The 26,989-nt window shown below is 40.2% G+C and overlaps 1 protein-coding gene across 2 annotated transcripts in view; it reads right to left on the reverse strand.

Annotated features, from left to right (window-relative positions):
* The window catches only part of eys (eyes shut homolog), a 146,942-nt gene that overhangs the window by 29,577 nt on the left and 90,376 nt on the right, over window positions 1-26,989 (reverse strand). For both annotated transcript variants that reach the window (XM_071480865.1, XM_071480864.1), the window contains 6 exons: window positions 26,827-26,918; window positions 24,118-24,268; window positions 23,849-23,961; window positions 23,141-23,397; window positions 16,041-16,202; window positions 5,742-5,892 (listed from right to left, as the gene is read on the reverse strand). In XM_071480865.1, the coding sequence (XP_071336966.1) occupies window positions 5,742-5,892; window positions 16,041-16,202; window positions 23,141-23,397; window positions 23,849-23,961; window positions 24,118-24,268; window positions 26,827-26,918 (926 nt within the window). The remainder of the gene's footprint in view (window positions 1-5,741; window positions 5,893-16,040; window positions 16,203-23,140; window positions 23,398-23,848; window positions 23,962-24,117; window positions 24,269-26,826; window positions 26,919-26,989) is intronic.

Genomic DNA, 26,989 nt, shown 5'->3' on the forward strand with positions numbered 1-26,989 from the left:
TCTGGTGCAGTGACTTTCTCACACGAAGCACTGCAGCATTTGCTGCATAATTTGTGCTGTGACTGGCAAGCCTCAATTAATTTGGGGAGCCTGTGTTCTATCATTATATCTCCACCAATACAATTAGACAGCACACAGCAAGCCTCTTGGCATTGTGGGGCTTCACGCAAGAAATTCAAAGTGAGCAGGCAGGGCTGCTGGTTTTTTCTTCAATTAATCTTTTATGGCAGAACTTGTCAATAGAACGCTGAATACAGTGTGACCGACAAACATGCATGGCCTCAGATTTGGCATTGTGTCCAGAGGATGTTGATTTAAAAACAAAATGTTCAATAGTAAGAGCTCACTTTTCACCCTGCTGCACATGTGGCATGGCACTTCCCCAAAATAAATGCTGTTTCCTCATTAATCCTCCAGCAATTAAAACCCAGTGGGAAAGTGCTCAGGATGGGTTCTGTCCACTGTTAGTGTAGGTCGGAAAAAGTAATCAATCACTGTTTACTAATTACTTTTCCAAATTGCACAGGGATTACTTTGCCCATTGCTTGCAACATTAATTACAGCTACGATTATTTTACTTTTAAGTTACCTATGACTCTATGTACTGTACCAAGATGAAGAGCAGATAGATGGACATAAACAACCGTCTCAGTTCTTTATTAGCAAGCATGTTGAGGAGCGAGTTGACAGAGGTGAATGGGCATTTCCGACATGGACAGAAGCTGAACTCAGAATGCTGAGCTTCTTATGGTTTTGTGATGTTAATTCAAAGAACTCCTCAGACGCTAGTCTGAAATGTGCTATTATTTTGAAATTCTTTTCTTCTAACAGCACTTGTGTGTTTTCTTCCTCTTACAGCAGCTGTTGCTAGGCAACATTTCACACCCACATGTGTATTTCTACATCAAAACAACATTCAAGAGAATAGACTTAAGTATAAGTTTTATAAGGATCGTGAAATAATTTTGAATTCCAAATGCAAGTACGAATATGTTCACTAGCTCAACAACTCATCACTAAAATGTAAACATGCGTTTTATTATATTAGTGTGAAAAACAACAGTGGCAGCAACATATAACTTATTAATGCATTACCCACAACAAAGTGGCTTCGGTTTCTTAGATGTGCCGTCCTGTGCTGTGAGCAGCTTTTAAAGCAGGAACACAGATTCTGCTGTAAGAGTGGAATGGCAGAAAATCTGTTTGTTTTACTGGAAATTTGTAACATTGAAAAATTTGCATACTGAATTTCGACTTAAACCTACTGTAATTGTTGTACATAATAAGGTCACATGAAGATTTTTTTTGTAGTTTTTACATGAAGCTCAGACCGAGAAGATAACAGTGGGACAGAAGGGACAAAGATTTATGATTCTCAACAGACAGCCAGTATTACGAACTTCAGAGTGGAGTTTAAAGAGCGTTTACCGGAAAGACAGAAAGTTTCAAACTAAAGTCATTATTGTGTTGCATTACAGGAATTATAGGATCCATTGTTCTTGGAACTTGCTCTGTATGGAATAAAAGTCAGGACATTTTGAGCCTCTGCTTCAACAATCATCCATTAGGCCACATGACGAAGTGTCCTTAAGCAAGACAATAAACCTCAAATTGCCAAAAGTACCTTTAGAGACAGTAAACGGTGGTGGCACAAGTGTGTTTGATTGGAGTCAGAGTATTCTGAATCACTTCATCAGACATAAGCCAAGCAAGAAGCAAATCAAGTCAGAATTACAAAAAGACATCCAACAATACTCCATCCCATCACCAAACAAGCATACATCCAAGCTTTTCTGGGTGTTTTACTTTCTTTGATCGAGCGTTACATTGACATTTTCACAGCATCCAACAAAGAAGTTGGGCAAATTGTGAGAAAATTGCAGCTGTGATGGCCAAATATTCATGCATGGCCCTGGCTGAAACCAAATATTTAGTGCATTTCAAACAGATAATAATGTGACAGTCCATAACAACATCAACACAACATCAAAACTCATGAGCTGCTAGACACAAAATCCTCTGTCATGAAAAAGAATATTCCCAGTAAGTCAGAACCATATTTGAGGTTTGAGACACTACTCCCATCCCTCTGACTGAAGAGAGGGGGGGGGGGGGGAAGCAGCCACAAAAGTGGCATAAATTTGAATAATCATATCTGCCAGGGACTCTGAGTTCACTTGTGACAAGGAAAGAAATGTGATGCTGCAGAATGCTACGTGTCATACTTGTTGATCTTTGACTGTGTGTGAATGAAAATTACTCCGACACCGAATGCTAAGCACACCGGGATTCAGCCAATAATGTACACAGCCTCAGAAATGACCTGGGGAGCATTTGGAGTCTGACACTCTCAAACTTTAATCGTCGCAGTATCGCCTCAAACATCCCCAAAGGAAAACTTCCCAACATCAAAACCCAAGCCAACAACAAACATGTCCTACCCAAATGAAAAATGACACAGCTTTCCCCCTGCACACTCCCCTTTGTGAAATTATGCAGCAGTACAAGGCTTTCCAATACTGGTCTTTTGTCTTGCCAACTTTACAGTCTACTTTATATTGGAGTGCCACAAATGCTTTGCAGGATAAAAATGCAATTGGATATTTGCACAAAGCAGAAAACACACTTTAAAGTTACTGTGTTATGATGTAATTTTATGTGGGCTTCAGTCTGCTAATCTATTGTGCATCCTTTCACAGTGCGTCATAACATTATATGACAGTCTGCCTGAATATATGCAAGCCGCAATATCCTACTTTCCTAAAGTGCAAACCCAAAGTAAATGAAATGCAAGCTCTTCTATGCTCATCTTAAAGAAAGGTCTACACAGCATGTTTCATGCGCATGGCATCCTGCTTGGATTGTTATGATGTTGCGGTGCAGTTGTGCTCTACAAAAGCACATCTACAAAAGGACAATGTGATTCATTCAGTTTATGTTTACCATCAGAAGCTGCTGCTAAATTGTTGCTTGAACATTCACAATGTTTTTCATTCTTTTGTTTGGGAAGATCAGGAGGATGGAGCGGTGTTGGACTGTTGAACAGCAGCCCTCTGTGAATTTGAATTGCAAATATGGGCGGGTCAAGAAAACTAAAAACTCATTCACTGGCTTTAATGTTAATTTATTGAGATCTATTACCTACATTTTGTTCATACTATGGGGAAAACGATGTAGAGTGAAAACATTTGAGGAGCTGCAACAGCTGTGTGACCATGCACTGGAGGGCTTTTAATGTCAATGAAATAAACCATCCGCATTGTTTAATGTGTTGTTTGGTACTCATCCTCATCACTACTCATCACAGCAATTATGTCATTATCAAAACTACAGTGCATAAAAGCCCAGCATGGAAAAGCATCAAGAAAGTGAAGTGCCATATTTTCTCTTTGTATGGTGGTGTAAGTTGAACATAGGTAAAATGAAAACGAGAGAGAGAGAGGGAAAAAGATGAGAAAAAAGAGGGAGAGGAGTCTGTGTTACACTGACATCAGGCAATTTGGATTTTTCCTGTTTGGTCAATGGAACTACAGATTATTTACAGTTAAATACAACCACTGCCCTCCACTGCATAGATGCTGACAGCAGCAAGTTGCAGCAGCTGTATTCAGTGCTGCCAACTATCATCCAAGGAAAGTAGGTATTCACTGCTCAAACATGACTAGATGATGTCATGCTCTCATTTGCATATGAATAAAATTGCTGAAGCGATGAAGAATAAATAGAGGCAGGGCTCAGCAGCAGGGCCCCTCTCATTTCTCCCACTGGCTCACTGTGTCTGAGTTGTAAGCCTGTGCGTGCACTTCGGAGACAGAAGATCAGCTGCGCATGGTGAAGCATTGTGATCAGACCTATTTGGATGAGACAAGCAACTAGTGCAAATGCAAATGTGCATGGATCAGGTTCAACATTTGGTACCAAATCTTTTTCCAAATACTTAGGAGTCGACTGTTTTCCCCTGATAATCCAAAAGAGGAGATGCATTCGTTGCTTGTGGCTCTTAAGGAATTATTTGATCCAGGGGGGGAGCCTTAAGAATTAAATTGCTAAATCTAGTGACAGGCATGTAAAGTTGTCAGAAGTAATTGCTTTGGATTATTGTGTTGTTATCTAACTAAGCTACTACCATCTGATCGTTACTGCTCTGCAGGTCATGCACTGTGCACCATGTCCCTAGGGGTCAACATAAATGCATTTACTTACTGGGTTATTTCATTTTATATGTTTTATTATGCTGTGCTGGATTATTGTATCATGTTATTTTGAAGTGAGCAAGTATTGGACTATGTTCAGGTGCAACATATACTCGAAAAGAACAATTTCTGAATAAGTAAAGAAAACTACCGGGCTATTGTGGAGGTGGAAGGTTTGTCTGCTGTGTAAAGTCAAGATTAGAGGGTTCCAGCCATTTACAGGAAAACGCTCCACAGCCATTTGTTGAAATGGCCAATTTTATCAGCAGACTGAATATCAAAGGTTAATGATCTTAAATTTCTCTGTGAACTATCTGTATGTGATCTAAAAGATGTGAGGGATGCTAACAGATGTTTTAACCGATTTTTTGCATGTGTTTTTGCCCCTTTTTGCTCGGTCAAAAACAATAAACCTGAGAATTTGGTGAAAAATTTATCCACAGTCTAACAAAATGTATGAAAGCTACACAGTAAGCTATACAGTAAGCCGTAGTTGTTATTAATATATTTGTTTAATTGTGAAAACTTAAAGAAGACAGACACTTTTATTTACACCTGCATAATGCGCATGATCATGTAAAGGAGGTAAGTTATGCTATTAAAACTCAGTTATTGAATCAATAACTTGTATCTCACTGTTCAGTGATTTATTGAAGCAACAACACGTTTCAGACATATTGAGTACATGATTGCAGTGTCTGTGTACCATTTTCTGAGGGAGACAGCTTGCTGTTAGTAGTCGTCACGCCAAAACCCAAGCTGCTGGCACACTGGACAGTTTTTCTTTGTTTATGTGACTCTGACATTTTGACACATGTCAGGCACTGCTCAGCAGCTGAGGTGCGCAGAGATCCATGCGGGCATTAAAGTTGGGATTTGTCTGATGGATCTTTCATTGCAATTCTGTATTACTGTAGAATCAATTCTCTGATCAGCACTGATGTGGACAGCTACTGGACAGCAAGCTGTCACAGGGTTTATCAGAGAGACTGACATGCAACTTTGTGTAAAAATCCTATTCAACATAATCAAAGAAGGGAGCACTGCCGACTGGATGGCCTGAAGCATTTAAAAGTACATCTGCACATTATTTTATTTCATTTATTTCATTTTTATATCATCTAAATTTTTGTTCTGCCAAACAAAGTGAAGAAAATTGAAATTTTGTCATTTTACTGCTGCTACTGTGTTGATACTAAGCTGGTGATATGGATTTGTTTGTGTTCTTTCTTTGAACAACATGACTTTCATGCTTTTCGATAATTAGTTTTATGGCTTTTGTGAAACTGGATCACCTGGAAAGGAGTGTCATTCAGCTATTTTGTGTTGATAGCATCTACCTTCAGTGGTTTATAATACTGTATTGGCACTTGGTGCTTCTGCAATTCCTACCTTTATGAAACTAAAGCTATTATTCCTGTTTTTTTTTCTTTAACATCACAGGTAATAACATAAATATCAAATTAAATACTAAAAAAAAGAGTTGTTTATAAGACAGAATTTGGGAATAGAAATGTAGAGAATAAAGAGGAAATAGGGAGGTCTTACCGGACTGTGATTGGCATCCATCTGTTATTGTTGATGTTCTGATCTGCAGCTACATTCAAAACATGGCTGCCACCGCACCCAGCTTTAGCAACAGGAGTTCCATCTTGAAGGAAAACATGAAGGAACTGATCCCCAAAGTTCTGCTCCTGAGCTGTAATTGCGAGAAAAAGTTGTTAATAAAGAGTCTTTTTTTCTGTATTACCACATTCAATACATTATGTCAGCTTCAATATTTATGACATTACCTCAGGCTTAACTAACAAGATACTTGCAGGACTCAGAAGAACCTCTAAATATCCAGCCAGTAGAGCCTGATAAATGTCAGTGTGTTGACCACAAGGCCATACTTGCAGTGATCAATAACCACATGATAATCCGAGGGAGGATTCGGGTCTGCCACCAAATGCCACTGTGCAGCCAGTGTATGCCTCTGTTTAGACAGGAGTTCAGCAAGAGCCTAGTTCACATTGCTGTGTGCTCCACATAACATGCAAATAAACACACAGGACACAAACACTGAAATGTTTCCTCCTGCTAAGAATAATTCATAACACTGAGTTGCCCCAGATGTGATACACATGTCAATCACTCTTAGCCAAGTGGAAAGTCACAGGAGAACAGAGAAAGACAATAACCAGAGAGAAGACTGCCCAAAGGACTTGAGGAGCACTTAGGGTCAGAGAAACTTTACACTGGATACTACCACCTGCAGCCTTTTAGGAAACAGTCAGACTCTCTAGTAAAGGAGAGGTGTTCACCAGCCTTTATGTCTTCCCCCATGGGTCTCTCTAGGTCTCCAGGTGCTTTTGTGACATTGCAGGTCCAATCATGGCTCGGGTTCCCATGAAACCATTACGCTTGGCCACTGCCGTGCGTCCAAGACGGTACATGAATTTTTTGTGAGAAAACACTAGCAGGTCAGTCACAAGACAAGAAAAATGGCGGCAAAGCTCCGGACTTATTTCCACCATCACCACATGGAGTACGACCTCAGTCTGATGATTAAGGCCAGAAACAGTTTCTGTTCTGAAACAGGACACCATTATTACACAGGCCACTTCCCAGCACATTACATCGCAATGGGAGTCTCTTCCAGACTAGCACAGAGTGTCTTGCAAGTGAGACTTTGCAGTGGGGGAGCGACAGACAGAGGCAGAATTAATCCTCCCACAGAAGCTACTGGGGTCTTCATCAGGGAGGTGGAGAGAGAGTGCACACCAGTCCCACATTGCTGTCTAAGAAAACACGAGCAGAGGGCAGACAGCACAAGAATGCAGCTCTTTGAGGGAGACAGAGATAGAGAGGGAGCCTGCCACTCTTGTGCCACTGTCTGGGAAGACATGGTTGCAGGGCAGAGGACAGCACAGGAATGGTGCCCTGTTAGAGAGACCTAAAATGTTTCAGCGCTTTCAACAAGGCACATCTCAGCTGAATTAAAAAGAGAGAGAGAGAGAGAGAGAGAGAGAGAGGGGCCACAAATCCACAGGGAGCTACTGAGAAGGAGCAACACAAACAAGGTTGACCTCTTGGATTTCACCGTCACAAAGATAATTCAGCCAGGGCTGTGTAGCTGACTGGACTTGGACTTGGACAGAGGTGTGCGGGCTGCAGCGACAGTCTTATGTCTCTTCACGAGAGATGGCACGCATGCCATCTCTCGTGAAGTATGGGCATGGATGGAGGATTTGGACACCAGAGGAAAATGGTGCAAAAGTTGAGCTTGTTGTTCCAAGGCTGCATGGCAACTGATATGAAAGCTCTGAACAATTCCTCTGGGGTAAGAGGGGCATCCAGAAAATCCCCATCTCTTTGTTGGAGGGAGGCTATGCTTAGCTTAATATGCTGCACTCTGATAATGCATTTTCTAAGCTGACTTGGAGGTCTTCCCTATCATACGGCTCGACGGGGATGCACTTAACAGTGCCGTGTTACTAACCACTGTTGCCAAATTGACCACAGGAGGAATATCTTGCTCAGATAATCCACCGTTTCATCATCCTTTTTCTGCAGAAGGATATGACTCTCACCCCCTGACAAATACCAGCAGCAGGGCCACAGGATGTAGAATTGCACTAAAAAAATTAAATGTTTAGCAGTTTGCATCCCAGTGACAAAGCTTCCCTGTGTCATTCAGTAATTGTATGTCTATAAAGGCTGACTTTGGATGCAGAGTTCTCCAGGGATCAATTCCTGGCCTCCTGCCATCGGACCACACCGTCCAGTTCGTTATCATAGTTTTCCTCTCAATACTTGTTTGTACACCTTCCTGTCCCTTAGAGACATGAAATGGATGTCCAACACGTTCCTGCAACTAAACAACGTAACAAGATTAGATTCTTGTTAATGGTGCAAAGCCTCGGCGGCAGGACACAAATCCTCATCTAAACTTCTGCTTCTTTGTAAGGTCAGTCATGTTTGTAACAAGAGAAAATCTGATCACCAGTGCCACGACCTCTGCATTGGCCTCCTGGTGATTTCAGCTGATTATAAAATGTAACCGTATGTCTGTAAAACCCTGCGTGGCCTCGCTCCACAGTACACCGCTGACATGCATGTCATTACACGGCCGTCAGGGCTCTGAGGTTGTCTGGGACAGAAGCTGACGAAGCTGCTTTCAGTTTTTATGCTTCCATCTGCTGGAATTCTCTGACAGTGCATTAAAATATGCTCCAGTGGTTTCAAGTCACACACACCAAAAAAGTTTCCATTTCCCATGTGTCGATGTGCATTGTTCTCATGACTGTTGTTTTAATTGTATTTTTATTTTATTGTATTTAATTTGATTTGTTAGTAGACAACATCTGCGTACACTATATGTAGACTTACAAAGTTCTTTGCGCTTTTGTAAAGCAAATTGTACTTCCCTTGGAATTAATTAGTTATACTATGCTACTACAGCCCTGCTACAAATTCTACTTTTACCAAGTTTACAATGACATTGCTAGAAATGTGAAAATTCAGTTACATGTTTATTGCCCAGGTCATATTTAAAGGTGGTGTGGTGCTGAACTACATTATAGAGAGAGCTGCTTCTGATTTTCTGCCCTCCCAAAACAAAACACCAAAACACCAAAACAGAAGTCAACATCAGAGGCATGACAAAAGTTGGCTGAGTGTGTGAATCCAGAGTGAAGGTCCTGATGTAATGTTTGTGACAAACTGCACCGGCAGAGGGGCGGAGCTCAGGAGAGCAGCTGGAGAGCACACGTTTTACTTCCCTGTACCATGTCCTCCTACATGTGTCTGGACCACAATGAAGTTTTTGATTTCAATATTCACCTTATTATTCCTGCCTTAGCCAAGACAGTGTCACCCAGTTACAGTTAGACCAAAACTCTGCCTCAAGATGACTCAGTAAGACTTCATATCGCTCTCATATCACCCCGCTTCTCATGTCCCTACACTGGCTGCCTACATCTATAAGGCCTTGAATAATTTTGCTCAAGCGTGTATCAGTGATATATAACCTTATAACTTGCACCTCTGCTAGGCCCCTCAGGGCCTCGGGTTGTACCTTGCGCAAGACTGAAAACATGAGGGGACCAACCAGGGGTCGCAGATTTTAGAACAGTCTCCCCCTGGGAGTAAGGTCAGCAAACTCTCTTCAGTGTTTTAAGTCACAGCTGAACACCTACCTATTACCTATCATCGACACTACTTTGAGTTGTAATGTCTTTATTGCTTGTTGTTTTAATGAGCTACGTCCTCTGCTGTAATGTTCTTTTTATTCATATTTGGTCTGTAAATGAGCGGTAATTTGCCTTTTTTAACTATATATTTGGCTGGTACTGTGCCTTGTGATGGTTAGAGGTGGGGTTACTGAAAATGTCTCATGCGCTTCTCTTATAAGCCAAGTCTTAAGTCCGTGGCTTGGAATGAGGGCAGCTAGTGTTTCCTGCTAATTCAAAGAAACACGTTACTGTCATTTTCTGTTTGTGATGTGTTTAAGAAAGACTTTTGAAAACACTTTTCAGATGCGATGAGAACTTTTTCGGCAATGCTTGAAAATGTAATGTAAACAAGCATCAAACATGGTGTCGTACTGCAACAATATTATGACTGTTGGGGACTGTTTTTAGCAGTGCGTACATTTCCTGTCTTGGGCGCAATGTTTAATGCTTTCATTTGATGCCTATTTTGAGAAAAGAAGTATTACGCAGAGAGTCTCCCCAAGTTGTTTGTGATGCTAGGAGGAAAAAGCAGCAGTGAGAGAAGTCACCTTGAACAGTGGGAACGACTGAAACGTGTGAGCCTGAGGATACAAAGCCACTGCGGCCAGAAATACAGTAGATATACCGTAGATATACTGTATCTGTCAGTTATTGCACACAATTTCTCATTCACAGAAATGTTAAACTAAAAATGTGTTATTTTATTGGAACCTTTTAAAATATCTTGAAATAATAGAGAGTCCCCTTCACCAACAACAACAACAACAACAAAAAAAACAGTCAAGCATGTTTGTGTGGATAAATGACAAGTAAAACAATAATTATGCTTGGCACATAATCATCTACATTATTACCAGACCACAGATTCAGTGGAGACTGTCTGCAGTTAATGAATCCAGCAGCAGCAGCAGCGAAAACCACACAGACAAAACTTCCCTCTGCAACAATGAGCCTTTGTCTCCTTTTGAAGCCGGTTGTCTCCTCTTAGCGCCATAACTCATTTGTTGACAAATATTATTTACTATAGACGTCAATGTTGCCCCATCTTTTATTTTTCTATTTTTCTTCTGTAGGGATATTGTTCCCCGCTGTCCCCATGGCCCTGTTACTCTGCACCAAGCCTAACAGAGCGTTCGTCCTTTTGTCAGTGCCTGTCACCTGTTCTCTCTCAATGCTCTCTCTCTCTTTATCTCTCTCTCTCTCTCTCTCTCCCTTGTATTTCTTTTCTCGAGCTGACAATCGAAGTCTAGGGGGAGACTCACGTGTTTGCTTTTGGGAGAGGTGTAAAAAGGGGAGCGGAGAATAAGGAGCAGGTCTGCCGAAGATATTCTCTGCATCTCAATGCATGTCTTTTGGTCCTCTTCTGATTAACTTTGTCTGTTTGATCTCTGGAGTTTTCTTTTCAGTTCCTATCCTCTGATGTGAAAAAAAAAAAAAAAAAAAAAAGATGGTGCACTATAAGCCAGGAAGCATTACTAGATAAAAGGCACTGTGCCCTCTATATATGCTTTCTGAACATTCATCTCTCTTCATGACAAGGCTCACAGTCTTTCTGGCTCACACATGCTAAAGTGAATTACTGTAAATACTGTATGACTGAGAGTGAATAACAGGAGGGAAACCAATTTAAAATATAACAATGTCTTATTATTCACAGTAATGTTCATATCCTATCTTGAGTGTGGTGAAAGCTGCTTAGGAGTGAAGACGCCATCGTGTTGACACAGCGGTCATTATTCTCCGAACTAATGCACAGAGTACATCTGTGACGGCTTAGACAAGCAGTGACTTAAGATCAACACTGCCAGATAAATGACTGCGGTGGATACACGTGGTAACTCATGACAGGGTGGAGGTGAAACGGTTTTGCTAACTTGACGTCAGGCGCAGTTTAATTTAGTTGCCACATGACATCTGAGCTTCCTCTGGCTTGCTCCACTCTGATGTTTCTCATCTGACCCTGATCAGTTATTTTTCAAAATGTACTTATCTATTTTTTTTTTTATCAAAATTTCATTCAAACCTCCTTTTATTTTCGGTATTCAAAATGATACAAAACACTTTTTTTTTTTTTTTTTTTTTTTACAGAAATATACTGAAAATATCTATGTTTCTATTATACAGCTATGAAATGTAAAGATGTTTTTGTTTGTTTTGTGTCCACAAAAAATACTAAAATTACTAACAAAATACTATGTGAATAGGTTGCATTATTTGAGCACCATTTCTTTGGTGTATTCATAAGTGTACACGTCTTTCATATAAAAAGCATGGATTGTGACAATAGTAAAGGCATCCAAGTAGTCCATTGCTGAAAAGCTTTCTGAGTGAAAAACAAACCTGAGTTCCCTACAGCTGTATTCTTTTTGTTCATGTAATGTGCTGTTTTTCCAAAAACATCCCAAAAACATGCATCAATTCAAACATGGGGTAGCATACTAAAAGCTTTGCTTTGCAATTATTCTGCTGCTCTCCTCTCAAGCCTATCATTTCAAGTATTTCTTGAATAATGCCTCCTAAACTTTCCAACATTCAAACCTTTGAATTCAACAACAAATGATATTTAGTCTAGAGTAACACACACACACACACACACACAGTTAGACTTGAATGGAGAATTGCTTGTATCTTTTAAGTTACTGAAATTGAAAAGAATTGGAATCACTTTAGATTTCTGATCACTCTAACCGAGTATCTGTGTCAGATAGGATACTGAATATTTGTGTTAAACTTGATACTACTGTTGTCTACCATGTAGAGACGGTGACAAACCTGAGCAAATGAGTGGAGAAACATAACAAATGCAGATACTACCACACAGGTACACTGCATGCCACAAATAAGCAATTCACATCCTGCATGGATGAGTGAAAATGCTGAGCAGGCCCAGTTGGTTCTGATTTTGTAGATGTGCAATTTTGAAGATGGCAAGAGGAGAAGATCTCAGACACTTTTAAAGAGGGTTCATTGTTGACCCGTGGATGGCAGGAGATTTGGTCACACTGACTGATCAAGTAGCTTGTTCTTCAATAGGAACAGTGACTTAAGTGACATCTGCATTTAGATCTATGGGGAGGACGTCAGGAAATAGGGTGGGAAATTGCGGTCGTCACGGCACACTTGATGACCGTGATGCTCGTGCATTAGTGCGATATGTAATGAAAAACAGAGAGGCAACTCTTTCTCAGGTGACTGATAATGTCACTGCAGGATGTCATCAGACTGTGTCAGCAAGAACAATTACATGGAGGTGGATATTATCGTAGGGTTGCAGTGCAGTGCATAAACCCCTCATAACAAAGATGAATGCATGTTTGGAAGATGGAAGATGTGGAGTGCATGTGACGTACACAAAGAGAACAGCACAGGCCTGAATGCTTGACCCCTACAGTGAGGGGATCCAGCAGCTTTGTTATGCTAGGAGGGACATTTGGCTGGTGCGGTTTGGGTCCATTTGTCCTCTTAGAGGAAAGGGTCATTGCAAATCAATACAAAGTTGTTCTGAGTGGTCAACCTTATCCTATGATGAAACATTTCTATCCTGATGGGAGTGGTCTCTCTCAGGATGACAATGTCCCCATCCAAAGGGCACCAGGGGCCATTGATGAAAATGTGCTATGGCCTTTAAAGTCACCAGTCACTGTTTGAACACATAATGTATGGGAGATTTTGGACCACTGTGTTAGACAGCGCTCTCCACCATCATCATCATCATCATCAAAACACCAAATGAGGGGAAATCTTTTGGAAGAATGGTGTTCATCCCTCCAGTTGAGATCAGACACTTGGAGGATTAATGCCAAGGAGCATTGTAGCTGTTCTGGCAGCACCTTACTAAGACACTTTATTTTGGTTTTTTCTCTAATTGTTCACTCGTCTGTATATTTCAGGTTTAGCTAGTTGACCTTTTAAGTGCACCAACCTTATAAAAAGCACTAATTTGGAGTCTGAGAGCTGGCTAATTAATAGCTCCTTAAATACGAAGATTTAAATCTTTGGTGGAACACTAGTCATCGTGGGAGGGCAATGTCGGCTCAGAGATGGAAAGGTGGAGCTATTATTACTCTAAGGAATACAAAACAGTTTTATAGTTAAACTCCCAAAAACTTTTATGACATTTAGAAAGAGAATTTTTTTTGGTCAGCTCTTTCCAGATCTACTTAATGTTAAAAATTCACTCTATATCATATTTAATGAATTAAAATGAACTTGCTTGAAATTACACATACTAACAGCAAATGTTTTTGTTTTTTTTAGGGGTATTTTACACCTGGATTCTAGCTTACTGCTCACCACCAGACTTTTTCAGCTATTGGAGCCATTAAATCCACATTTTGATCAAAGGGGAGGAAGTGTGGGTGTAATAGCTCTGCAAATATAAACGAGAGGCCGAGAACCTTTAGACAATGCCACAGATAAGGGGGTTGACCTAGGTTACACCAGAAAGACGAATGTTGTGATGTCTGTGCCGTCTGTGCTGTGCCGATTGAATCACCTGTGATCATCACACAATGCATGATGGTTGCTGTGGTGTCACACAGGGCAAGCAATAGCTTCACAAGCTCAAGGTGGCTGCAGTTTTTTTAAAGTGAGGAGCTGCAATAGCCACAGTGATGTTTTTTAAAGTCACTGAGGGACCCACAGCTCAACATATTCATGCAGTGACACCCCCCCCTCAAGCTGGCTGGTAATTAATATATGCATACAAACTTTGAACAGACATATAATACACATGAAGCTGGATAAACAGAACAAAGTTCTCATGGCCCCAGAAAACATACCACATATCTACTGACTCCTCCTCACAAAACAATTCTCTATTGTTATGAGCGTCTACCCAGTGGCTGCCTGGCCTACCTATCCGAATCTCCTTCAGTAACAAAGGGGAGTGTGTGTGCAGGTGTGGGAACAAAAGAGCTGGCAGGAGGCAGACGTACAATGTAGAGCTCGAGGATGACGTAATGGGTCAGCTCCCCTCATGAGCGACCAGCTCCTGCCTTCTTATGAGGATGCCTTTGTTTGCTTTTAGGTTAGAGCTCGTGTTGCTGTCCCCAAGTAACATATTTTTACTAGTTCAGTGATGTGTAATATTTATAATATTAATATACAGTACTAATAAGCATGCATATATTTTATGAAAATGATATTGAAACACCCCAGGCGGTTACTGTAATCCCTTCCTTGTATAGTTGGCGTCTGTGAATATTTTTTGATTCATTCAGTTTTTTTTTTATCTCGCCCTTTCTATAGCACCATTACTGTCAATCACTCTTGTTTTGCTAGCACTCAGAAATAGTTTTATATTTTAAAATAGTGATAACAATCACAACAGTTAGGGGGTACGTTTTTCAGTTAAGAAAATCTTCCTTATTCATAACATGTCTAGACAGCACTAAGAGGGGCAGACTAGCCTTCTCTTCCCAGGGCCTTACATCACAAAAATGCTTTACAGCAAAGATTTGTTTCTGGGTGTAAATTCAACAGGAAGTATTGTCATCATAGCATCTGTTTCACCAATCAGTCACAGTTTGTTGAGGAGGCATTTTGAAAACATTAATCAACAGATAATATCAAACATCATATATAATGGTTTGACATTTTGGGAAATGAGCTTATTTATTTTCTTGTCAGGAAATAAGAGATGAGAACATTGATCATGTCTGCGCAGTGAGTATGAAGCTACAGCCAGCAGTTGGTAAGCTTAGCTAAGCATACAGACTGGAAACAGCTGGCCTGGCTCATCTGGACTGCGCCTCGCCAAAAAACTCCTCCAGCATTCACCCCCCCTTAAGAAGTTGTCTTCAACTTGTGAGCTTTAGAGGTGCTGGTAGGTGGATTTCAGCTAGCTCAACCAGTCTTTATGCTTAGGTGAGCTATCCCGGCAGTAGCTTCGTATTTACTGTGCTGAAAGAAGTGTGGTATTAGTCTTCTCATCTAACTCCTGGCAACAAAGAGATTATGAACATTTCCCAAAATGATCAACTACTCTTTCACATTGAAGTGTTTGATAAAAGAAAATGTGAGGCATCCGGACACTGCAAATGTCCACAGGTGTCAGGGGCATCGTCTATGGTGATCTTCAGTGGCTGCTATTGGAGCTCAGAGCCAGACTGTCAACATTTACACTAATGCCTGGATTACTTTCTTATTAAAAGGTACGACTCGGATCTTTTCAATACGTCATATGAAAATGATATTTCCAGCTAAGATTTTTTTTTTGCCCTTTAAATATTTTGCACATTTATGTGATCCAGGGAGGATTTAGATTAGTCTAGTATAGCTGGATCTTTTAGAGCAGCTTTCACAGTATAATCTACTGTATGTCTGTAGGATGGCAGATACTGACAAGAATCCTCTTTAAAATGCACATTTATCCCTCTTACAAGGCGCAGCAGCAACTAAAAGCATCATTGTTTAAAGCACTGGGAGATGATAGCTTGCACTGTATGCCATGATAAACATGACATCCCTTGTGCACCCACAAGGACATGCATAAGGAAAAAAGCTATATGAAAACATAATGGGCATAGAAGTATGGATATGAATATTTTTCCAGCCTTTATCTATACTTGCTTTCACAGTGCTGCAGTGGTTTCAAACATTTGCAATAAGAGGAGATTGTACTCACTGTAGAGGATGGTGCCCTGTGCAGATCTTGTTTTCACTGTCAAATAGAGAATAACAGTGGTGTCCTTGACAGCAGCAGGTAGGGAAGGCTGGAGGAAGGATGCAAGAGGCTGCAGCTCCAAGTAAGATGTGCCATCAAATGAGGGGATATATACTGTTGTATCTAGAAACAAGAAGTACAATACAAATGTATGAATCATAACATTTCTACATATTTGTACTTGTGGATATAATATAATTAATGCTAAACAATACCTATGTCAGTATAAACAGAGCAGTAAGAATTGTCTGGTGTCTGCCTTCGCAGCACTGAGAAGTTGCCTGCGAGCAGAGTCAGCAGGGCCCAGTCAGGGCTATGTGCTAGTGTTTTATTTTGCACTTGATGACAAAGGGGTATGACTTTAAGAAGAGGTGGAGGTGGTACCCACCCAGGTCATCATCTCCACAAGCCAGCGATGATCTGTTGGCTTTTACACAAAGGACACTGTACACCTGGCGGATACCTTGCTGTTCAGGTGCTTGACAGTCGATTCAAAATAGGCCACCCCGGCTTCAGCTCAAGGGATTCTACTTTCCGAGTCGAGCTCTCAAGGAAAAGTGCAGTTTATTCTCAGCAGAGAATTCATAATATACAGTGTGTGTAAGGTGTCAAAAACTACTATTTTTATTGTAAGAGAAATGTGCATATCCTCCCATGACTCCTCTAACTTGAACTTGAACTTAACGTGAATGAGAAAGTAAAAGACAATCAAGAAAACAAATACTGAAACATATGATGTATGTAAATAAGTAACATATGATAAATAGTGTAAGTTTCCATGATTGGCTTAACAGTGGCAATGGTCAAATTGATGTTCAATCAATGGCAACAGTTACACACAGGAAAAGCTTACTCAAGTAGCTGGTTTTGGATGTTAAAACATGTAGCTATTCAAATGCAGAGTATAGTTCATATTCTCTGATAATGTGAAATCAGGTTAAAGCTCATTCCAATGTAAAATGAGCCACGGGGACAAGCATTTCAACGCCTTTCACTGCCTTTTGGCATTTATGCAACCTCAAATGAACACACCATTATAAAGCACTGCTTCAAAAGAACAATACACACTTTTGCGATCATCATCATCCATCTCAAGTATTGTAGCCTTCTACTGGTGAGTCAACATGTTTCATAATTTACTGTTGGGCTGTGTGATTGGTGAGTCAGTCAGACACCACTTGTCCACAGTTAGTGCAGTATTAGTGGGTTTATTTGTGGCAATAGGGATAATGCAATTTCTGGGCATTAGTCATTCTTTTCAAAAGGCTATCACAAAAATGGCCTTAATGAGGCTTTGAAAAGGAACCGAGTTATATACTAAGTGGATATACCAGCAAGATGAATTGCAAGGTTTGACAATAAGGCCTGGGTGCCAGTAAGATCCTGACTTGGTCGGGTTTTATGATCACAAGACATCAAACAAGAGGAGTTTCTAGTCATATCATTTGTCAAATGGTCATAATCGTGTTATCTTCGCCTGTGTGCTCTGCCACTGTCCCACGAGTGCTCTTTTCCCAACTCCTCTGAGTTGACCAGGGAATTACATTGGACTGTATGTGGAGCAGACATGACAGCCCATACTTTAAATTACAAAGAGAAAATAAAAACTGTGTTTCTTTTGTTGTAGATGAAGCCGTTTCCTTGGGCTGAAAATGATGAATCAATCCTGTAATATTTGCTGCCAATTTGTGAGTAAGGCAGATTGAACTGGCTCATTTTTAAAGGCACCAGCAATTACAGCAAACACACACTAGATGCCCACAAAAAGAGCTGGCGGCACCTAGCCAGTGTGCTTGCAAAGCAGGAAGCTGACAAACTCTCATTCCATTAATGTCAAACATAAAAACAGACAGGCTCACCACCCTAAACTGTCTTTTTTGTTTACTTTTGAAATAATTATTTGTTATTTCTCCTCACTACAGAAAAGATTTTTCCTGTTCCTCAGCTATGAAAAAATTATTTCCTACAATATGTATTTAATAACATGCTTTTTTGTCAAAATAAATTACATAAATCTAATTTAATCACAGTCAAGTGCGTCCCGTTGTCATTGTCATTTTACTGTTAAATATTGTTAGAGCTACACTAATTAAAATGTACTTATATTGTTTAAAGGTGCTATATGATCTCTCTGCCGCTGAACATGGTTTCTTGCCAGGAGGGGTGGATGGTGGTGGTGGTGGGGATAATGGTTGCTCGCCAGGAGCTTCAGCCATCATTGCATTTACAAGACAAGAGGTTATAATACGCCCTCTGATCAGTGCCACTTCATCGTCTCATGTTTGAGTGAGGGCTCACTGGATGCTACACTGACTCACGATTGCAAAGTGGTATTACGAGACAGACAATAGAAAAAAAACGTACATATAGCACCTTTAAAAAGAATATGAGTTTAGAATATGAATATTAGATTATATTGGAGAAGGTAAAGGAAAAATATCAACAAGAGAATTTAGAAGTAACTCATTTGGCAAAGCTATGTATTGAAATATGTTACACCAAATTCAAATGGCTCTTAAATGAGAAAAAAGATTGCATTCTTATTTGTATTAATGTTTGATAAAAGATGTTGAAAAGACATACAAGAAAAAAAAAACTGTGCTCTCTACTTTTAATTTAGTATTCCTCTATGGGCAAAGTCCTACATCACAGCTTCAAATGTATGAGAAGTAAGGACATAAGGTAATGAGCCATAGAAGGAGGTCATGATCAATACAGACCAAGTCTGAATAATTTCTTGCCTCACTGATTTCGTCTTTTATGCCTACTTCCTTACTTTGCAGCCATTTACTCCATAACTAATTTTTGTGATCACTTAGCTTTCCATTGAATGCTTACATACTTGACAGAATGTCATTGGCAAGGTCCACGACCTACTATGTCTTCTTTGAAGAGACAATTTATCATAGTTTAAAACTCTGACATGCCCAGATGAACTGGCTTTATCTTGACAAAACCTGTCTTATGGTTGGCTACTTGATATCAAATACTCACTGAACCACCAGGTACTGGCCTGGATTACGGTCTACCCTACCAGAGGTGCATCCCCAGGGTCCAAAGATAAAAGCGCAAGACTCACAGCTCACACATGTCAAGCTTCTTATGTACAGGTTGCACATTTAAGATACCAACTAGATCTGACTGAGAAGTAAGTCTGAAAGTTTTGGATTTACAGCTTTCATGGGCTAAAAAAATGATATCACTGTAACGACTCAGTTGATTTTATGATATATTAGATGTGTGCAGACATTCAGCGTGTAATACTACCTCAGAAAGGTGAGTAGATCTTTCTCAGTTCAGACATTTGACAGTATCACACCTGACATTTTACACATTGTATACATTACATCTGATGCATTTCCTCCCCCTCTGTAACAATGTTCATCTCTGTTGACTACCTGTCAATGGTTGTTAATAAATGAATAAACAAAGATAATATGCACTTGTAGTACTGGAATTCAAAATACTCTAATACTTATATATCAGTGTTCACATGGGACTTTTATCTAATCTGATCGATTTATCTAAGGATAGGAGGATGTCATATCTTGTACAGATGGTAAAGCCTTTAATTGTTCCTTTGTATTTTCTTCATTATATATCAAGTCAAATGATCAACTAATAGATTAGATTAGAACATGCATTATTAACTAATTATATCAGTAATACGTTAGACAGTAATATAAATGGCTGCAGAGACAAATGCACAACCGAAGTTTTATCTTGGATACATGCTATACGACATGTCAGCACTTCATCTAGGACACAAACAAGTCCACATCATTAGTCACTGGGTAGGAAGACGTATCTATAATTAGCTAAGCACAGGGGTGACTTGCCTTATTCTTCTCTTGTGGCTGTTACTTAATTCAACAGGATGTGAGGACAAGGTTGTCACCCAGCAGAGCTGGCGTAGCAATACACATTCACAGACTTTGTCAGCATGTAAACAGCCTCTGGACTCTGTCTGCAGGCTATCAGAGCTAGTGCTGCAAAGCACGTGACTGGATGAGTGATCACATGAGACTGCACTCTGCTGAACCTGAGAGACTGAACCGCTTTTGAGGAAGAGCAATTCCTTAAACTCAGCAAAAACGACTCTAGAAGGCCACTACTTCATGAGTGTGACAAGTTGAGGGATAAGCAGGAACTTACTTTTATGGTCAGGGAAGGAAAAGGCTAAGGGTAAATCCCATGTTTTGTCATGGTTGACTGATGAAAAAAAACTGAATGTTTTATCAATCAAGCATAACATCTGAATCATTTTACAGGCATGCATGTCAGTGGGAATTTACTGTATGTATTTATCATCACATCATGCAGGTTATAATGCATCGTTGGGCTGTCAGGGTTCATTTTCAATTAGTAAGGTTAGCATGAAGCTCTCACACTGCCACACATGCAATACGTTCATATGGCTGTCTACTGTGCTGCAGTCACACGTGATGGTATTTTCTGGCACACTAGTAAAATACCCCTCTCTGAACCTGAACGCCACAATGATGAGAAACAAATGAGTAAATGAGTGAGTGAATCAATAAACAAATCACAGTCCATGTACCGGCTGTTTAGAAGTTGGCCAGAGCATCTTAAATAATTGGTTTAGCAAAGCAGCATCTCTGTCATGTAAGCAGAGGGGGGCAGCGCTTTCCTCGATGCAGCTGTCTCCCACAGGAAAAAACAAATGAGAGTGAAGCCTTATAAATAGCATCATTTTTGCTACAGTGCCCGGAGAGACAGATAACATTTCAGTGCGTTACTTAAACACCTGTAAATTAGCATTTTTAGAGCACATGGCAGAGGTGTCAAGTAAGGGTGTCAGGTGCACACGGGCTACTCAAGCCATGTTGACAATTGTTAACGATTAGCTTTGAGGGCATTCTGTCTGATTTCCATGTATTCTGTAAATACATGATTAAACAAACAGCCTAAATCGTGTACAAGGGTTGTGAAGGTGAAAATCCATCCAGCCTCCATCACTGAAACCTTTTGTGGTGCTAATGAGAATTTCCGTTGCTTTAAATATTCCCCAAGCCCAAAATGTATAGCACATACGACATTTGGTGACCACTGTTATTCGAAAGCCATGATTTAAATACCCGTGAGTGAAAGAATTGTTAGCGCAGCACAATATGAGCTGCAGTGGAAGAGAAGTGGGTTTTACTTCAGGGAGCAAGTGAGGAAGAAAGGGGAAGCTGCACCATTGTCGATGAGCCAGAAAAAAGTCCTACAGGATAATTCATTGTCCTGCATGATACAGGGCTCCTTCACAACTGAAATTCCTGCGGGACCTTTTCATAATATGCTATGATATAACATTTTTTCCCTCCACATTACAGGCAACTGACTGCTCACTGTGTCCCGTCCCCTCAGTTACTGTTGCTACATCAAGCCATCCATTCTTGAACGTGGGATACACCATGTTTACGGTTGTAAACGTGGCGCACTACCACTAAATTCATAGCTATTTTTGAAACTATTGATTACATTCATCTCGGGCCGAGCTAAGATGAAAGCAGGCTTCTCGTTTTTCTGATTTGCAGAGTGAAATGACAACTGTCACTGGCAAATTTTGTCAGTTGTTGCTAATTAGATATGCTAATGTTAGCTTCCTGAGTTTCTTAAAAATACCGTGCCTGGTAATCTTTTAACTGTTTAAGTGCTGACTTCTTTTAACACACACATTTGTAAAACTGACTAAATTCTGTACTTAATGGCCAGAAACAGTTTTCTATTGGAGCGTTGAGCTGAGTTTTAAGTACGGCACGGAGAAATTTGAGATCAGACTCTTATTTCAATACAACATAACCCTGTTTAACTGCTTTGCTTACACATTGCACAAATGCAATGCTTTTCTGGGTAACTTTGGCTGAAGTATAAACAAACCCAAATCCAATAAAGAGCAGGATGGAGCCGCCAACGTTAGCACAAACTCTGACAGCATCCAGTATTAGCTTCACTGTGGGGGGAAAACTACACCGTGATGAACAGGGCTTTTTATTTTGTCCAGTGTCGCCTGTATCCCTTCTAACTAGTTTGTAATGATATGCATATTGGCCGTGAAAGAAACAATTTATTACTGCTGTGGACAGAATTTAGCAGGACATGCTAATAGCTGCAGCTTAAACATGTAAACACAGTCTGATCCACTCCTCATACCTCGGCTCTCATGTTTTTGGTTTGGAAAAGCTGAAAAAAAGAAAAACCACTCTTCCAACTCTTTAAATGGCTCATTCCCACCACTCCAGCATGTGGAGGAGTCCAAAGCTTGACAGCCCATCCATGTTGGAGGATTAATCATATACTGTGGTAGAGTGCAGTGAAGTGAACATGGCTATCATAACACAGCATCTGAAACGTCTCTCAGTTGCGGGCAGCTCGGCTTGCTTTATCAAGCACACATGCAATTAATTCACAACTCCAGTGTCGCTGCCGTCGTCACTGACAGAGAGCGACAACAATAGCAAACTGCAGGATCCTGTTGTCTTCACTGTCAGAGCATATTGCACGTGGCAAGAGGGCTAGAAAGAGACATCAGCGGCAACATGATGAGTGCACCGAGAAGAAATCTGCAAAGGAAGAACTTCTTAGTATGTGTGCCTGGTTCTGCTGTCTAGTGTTGGGGCGGTGGCTACAAAATAAATATTTTTTGTGGGGACAGGGGTGAGAGCTCTAGCTGAATGTTGAGCAAGAGCTGCAAGGTCGTGTTCTCATTCTCAGCGAGCGTTGGAGGTGAACATGGACACACGGCGATGGTTCAAGCTGCTTATGTGGATCTTTCATTTCATTAATCATATCCTGAATAATTCACATCACTCAAAATTCCTAATGCAGCTGACTCTATTCTCCCTCCCAGTAAAACCTATTAGCCAAAGAGGCTCAGCATATATTAACCAACATAACTTGTTGGCTGGCTCTTGATGATACCATTGTGGAGGTCACAGTACACTAGGTTTTTAAGCTTCTCACCGCTTGTGCGTGTGTGTGTGTGTGTTTTATATATAATGCATAAAAACTGGGAAGCACTGTCAGCTAAAAACAAAAAAAATGTACAGGCCCACCTTTCTCACAAAAAGTTCCAGTGAAGTGAAGCGGGCAGTGACAAGAAGGCAGAGCTCCACCAGGAAGCTGCAGCTCATGACATGTTCCTCCGTTGTGGCAGACGCCGTCACGACAAACCTGAGATTCATACACAGGATGTTTCGGTGTTTGTGTGGGAGCCGCCACAGTTGTTGTGTTCATTGTATCAGGGGTGGTTGATTGAGTCGCCAAAGTCGGGGAACTTGTAGTGGAGGCTTCAATGGCATACAAAGCATATCTGTAAAATTAGACAAAAAGTAGCTTAAATTAAATCTAACGCAAGAATTATTTGCTTTTAAGGATAAAAACATGGACTAGATTCCAGTGCAGCCAATCCTACCCATAAATGCAGCAATTTAACAAGCAGACAGATTTTTACTACGATCCAAAGACGAGAGGGAAACGCAATCTTATTTGTCACAATAAGTGGTCGTTTTTTCTCCAGTAGAGCAGGCAAAGCAAAATGTGGCTGCTGGTGCTCGTGTTGTACTAAATGACCTAAATGCAAAGTGTGTTTACATGTTGGAAGATTTTCCTTGCGTGATTTTTTTTTTTTATTCTGCAGGCACCCTCAGACATGTTTTGAGTTTAAGAATGTTTTACTAATACAAAAACAGCACGTGCCAGGTGAAAATGAAATCAAAAGAAAAGATTGCGATGAAGCCATTCTCAGGATCTGAAGACTTTACCTGCATTGGTCGATGTTTCTGCCAGCGATGGCATCAGATGTGTAAAAGCTCCTCAGGTTATTCATTTCAATTATTTCAATGCAGCCAGTGTAGTTGTGGAAAGGTTTCGCTTTCTAAGAAAAAATAAATAAATTTCACATTTCATTTGTTTTTATCATGATATAATTTTTGCCGATTTACTGTGTAAAATTCACATAAGTGTTATGTCTTTTAGAGCCTTATGATTTCAGGAGGTAGTAGAGAAACCAAATGGCACTTATAAGTCTTACCTGATTGGGTAGGTATTGTTGCGGCAAGCCACCTGTGAAGATGTGGTTTGTGCTTTGTATCATGTGTCCCAACCAGTAATTACTCGCTGAGCTTTTGATTTTCTCGTGGCCTGAAAGAGTTAGCTCTGCTTCACAAGGGGTCAGGTGTTGCCTGTGAAAGAGTGAGAACCCAACATGTTATGCCATTTGCCTTCAAGAGAAAAAGTGTGTTGTTCCAAGGGGTCTTTCATTTATTATTTTCACATAAGCATATACAACTCAATTTTCTCTCTTTAGAAACCTGTGACCATTTCACAAAAAAGGTCTACATATTCCTATGAGCTACAAAGATAGGAACTGTTGTGGCCTTGATGAGAAGACAATTTCAAGTTTTCCCTGATGTATGAAAAAAAGAAATGTTTTCTATGGCTGACAGAAGAGCTAATGCTGCAGCAACAGTATAATTCAGCTCCAAATGAAGTGCTGCAGTTAAGACTGACAACTTCCCCTTGCAGATAATATTAAATCATTCATTTTAATTTGTGTTCTGACACTAAAAACAACGTATGCCTGTAGTTATCAATTAGCATTTGGCCACGTTGCTAATAGTTGCCTGAGAAGTGAATTATCTGATGTTGAGATTTAAAAACTGTGGTAAGTGTGTATACTTGTTCTGTTTGATCTGCTGATACATTCATTAATCACAATCCTTTTCTGTGCTACTACTGCCAAACTCCATTTTGTTTTCTCTGAGTGTCTTATGAGCCTTGACACAACTATTTTGGACCCACCCCACAGCCATTCATAGATTTCAAAAACCAATTCTCCATTTTGAAACAACAGGGGAGAGCAGATAATTACCTAAGTGCAGATTCTGGACTAACCATCTGCAGCTTGAGGGTACTCAGGCCACAGATGCACAGTCTCCTCTCCAGTGTCTCCTGATACCCCTTGTTCCCCGAGTGGAAGTTAGGAGGTCCGTGAAGCAATCAAGTCTGATTTGTTAAGCCTGTACTTTGCAGGCTGTTGCATATGCCGGCTAAACACTTGGGGCACTAACTCCGAGCTGCATAAGTCCTTCCTCTAGAGCCAGCGTGGAGAAGCGGTTAATTTAGAAGCAGTCTGCCAGAGCGGCCTGGCCAGCAGCCAGAGGGCACTGTGCTCACTGTCCTTGAGAAGTCAGCCCCACTGGGTTTCTATTTAACATATTGAAAAGTGTCTTTGACGGGAAGATATATTAAAAGTCTATAATGAGGTAGGCAGTGACGTTGAGGATGGCCATGGTGTTGTAGCTCTGGGTCAAATCAGACAAAGATGGACGGACTCGGCCATCAGACAATTACAAAGAATTTGCTTTGTGACACCAGAAACCATTTTTCCATACTACCAACGCTCTAGTTATGACAGCTCTCTTTCTTGCATTGTCTCCAAGGGGTTGGTACAGAACATTATGATTGATTCACACTGCTGTTATATTTTTCTTGCAGGAAAAAAAAACAAAAAACAAAAAAAAAAACAGGGGTGGAGCCTTGTATCCCCTTAAACCTGATTGGACTTTCTGGATGCACTTGCATATTTAGGCCAGTGCAGCTTTCTGCCAAGAAACATGCAACCATCCCAGTCAGCTTTGTTTCGACAAGAAATAATTTGCTCACCTTTGGTAAAGTATGTTCATAATCACCTTCAGTACCTTACCTTATATCTGCATCCATCTATTTTAAAGTCCCACCTTCACAAAACCTTAATTTATATCTGTCTCAGCCTTTCAATATTATCCTTCAAGATTAGTCAAAGAAAAAAAGAACCGTGTTTTGCAAATTATTATCTTTGCCCGAACAGAACTCCTGCTAAAAAAGATGAAATGGCCTCTTTGTGCAATGTTAAAAAAGTCTCTATACTCTCTACTTTGATACAAAGTAAACTGATTTGAGATGAGTTGAACATTAGCCGCTTTATCTCAGCTTCCAGCTCATAAATAATAAACTTTGCGTCTTGAAACTAAACCGCAATCTTTCTCATGTCAGAATGTAATGGAAAGGGCTAGCAGCAAGATTGCACACAGGCTTAGGAACAATATAACTAAAGGGGCCACAGCCTCACTTTAAATCATTTAAACATTGATTTTGTGCTCAGCTCTTGCTTGTTAATCTTTTCGTAATGAAAAACTGCAAATGAAGACTTTAGAACAGCCAATAAAACATGGTCAGTGATCACTAATGCATTTTAATAGGCACATTCTGATGTTTGTTTTAGTTCTTTAAAATGTAAGCCCATTTGCCCATTTGTAATAAAATCTAAATTCTCAGTCTGGTGATTTCTGCCAATTACATGTGCTCCCCCGGTATTAGTTATAGCCTTTCCATAAAATAAATTCTGCCACACTTGAAATGAGCGGATAACTAAGGATCAAGTTAATACCACCTGAGGTGCTAACAGCATTTGAACAAAATGTGTATATTTCTAAGACCTAGGTTAAGTAGCTTATAATTGTGAATGTGCCTCTTTTCTGAATAAAAAATGCATTTTTGCCTGAAGCACATGCATAACACACATCTGGATTGATGTCTATGTTCATACAAATTAAAAGGTGCAAAATGAAATTGTAAGTAATTTACTTATGTTTTCTTCGTTTTCTACAAACAAGCTGGTCATGAACTGACCACAACACAGATCTGAACATTCAGATCACTCCAGGCTCACAAGGTTACATACATACCAAAAGGAACATACCTGATATTTACAATGTGAACCACACCATCATCAACACGAATGAATGTGCTGATCTGTGTGATCTCTTCCTCCTCATTACAGCAAAAGGCATACTGAAACATTTGAGAGAGGGTTTAAAATTCAAGCAGCAGCAGAATTTCATAGGCAAACAGAGTATTTTATT

This window comes from Trachinotus anak, unplaced genomic scaffold (assembly GCF_046630095.1).
Source record: "Trachinotus anak isolate AG129_WGS33_773 ecotype Australia unplaced genomic scaffold, CSIRO_AGI_Tana_v1 ptg000007l, whole genome shotgun sequence".
NCBI classification, from domain to species: domain Eukaryota; kingdom Metazoa; phylum Chordata; class Actinopteri; order Carangiformes; family Carangidae; genus Trachinotus; species Trachinotus anak.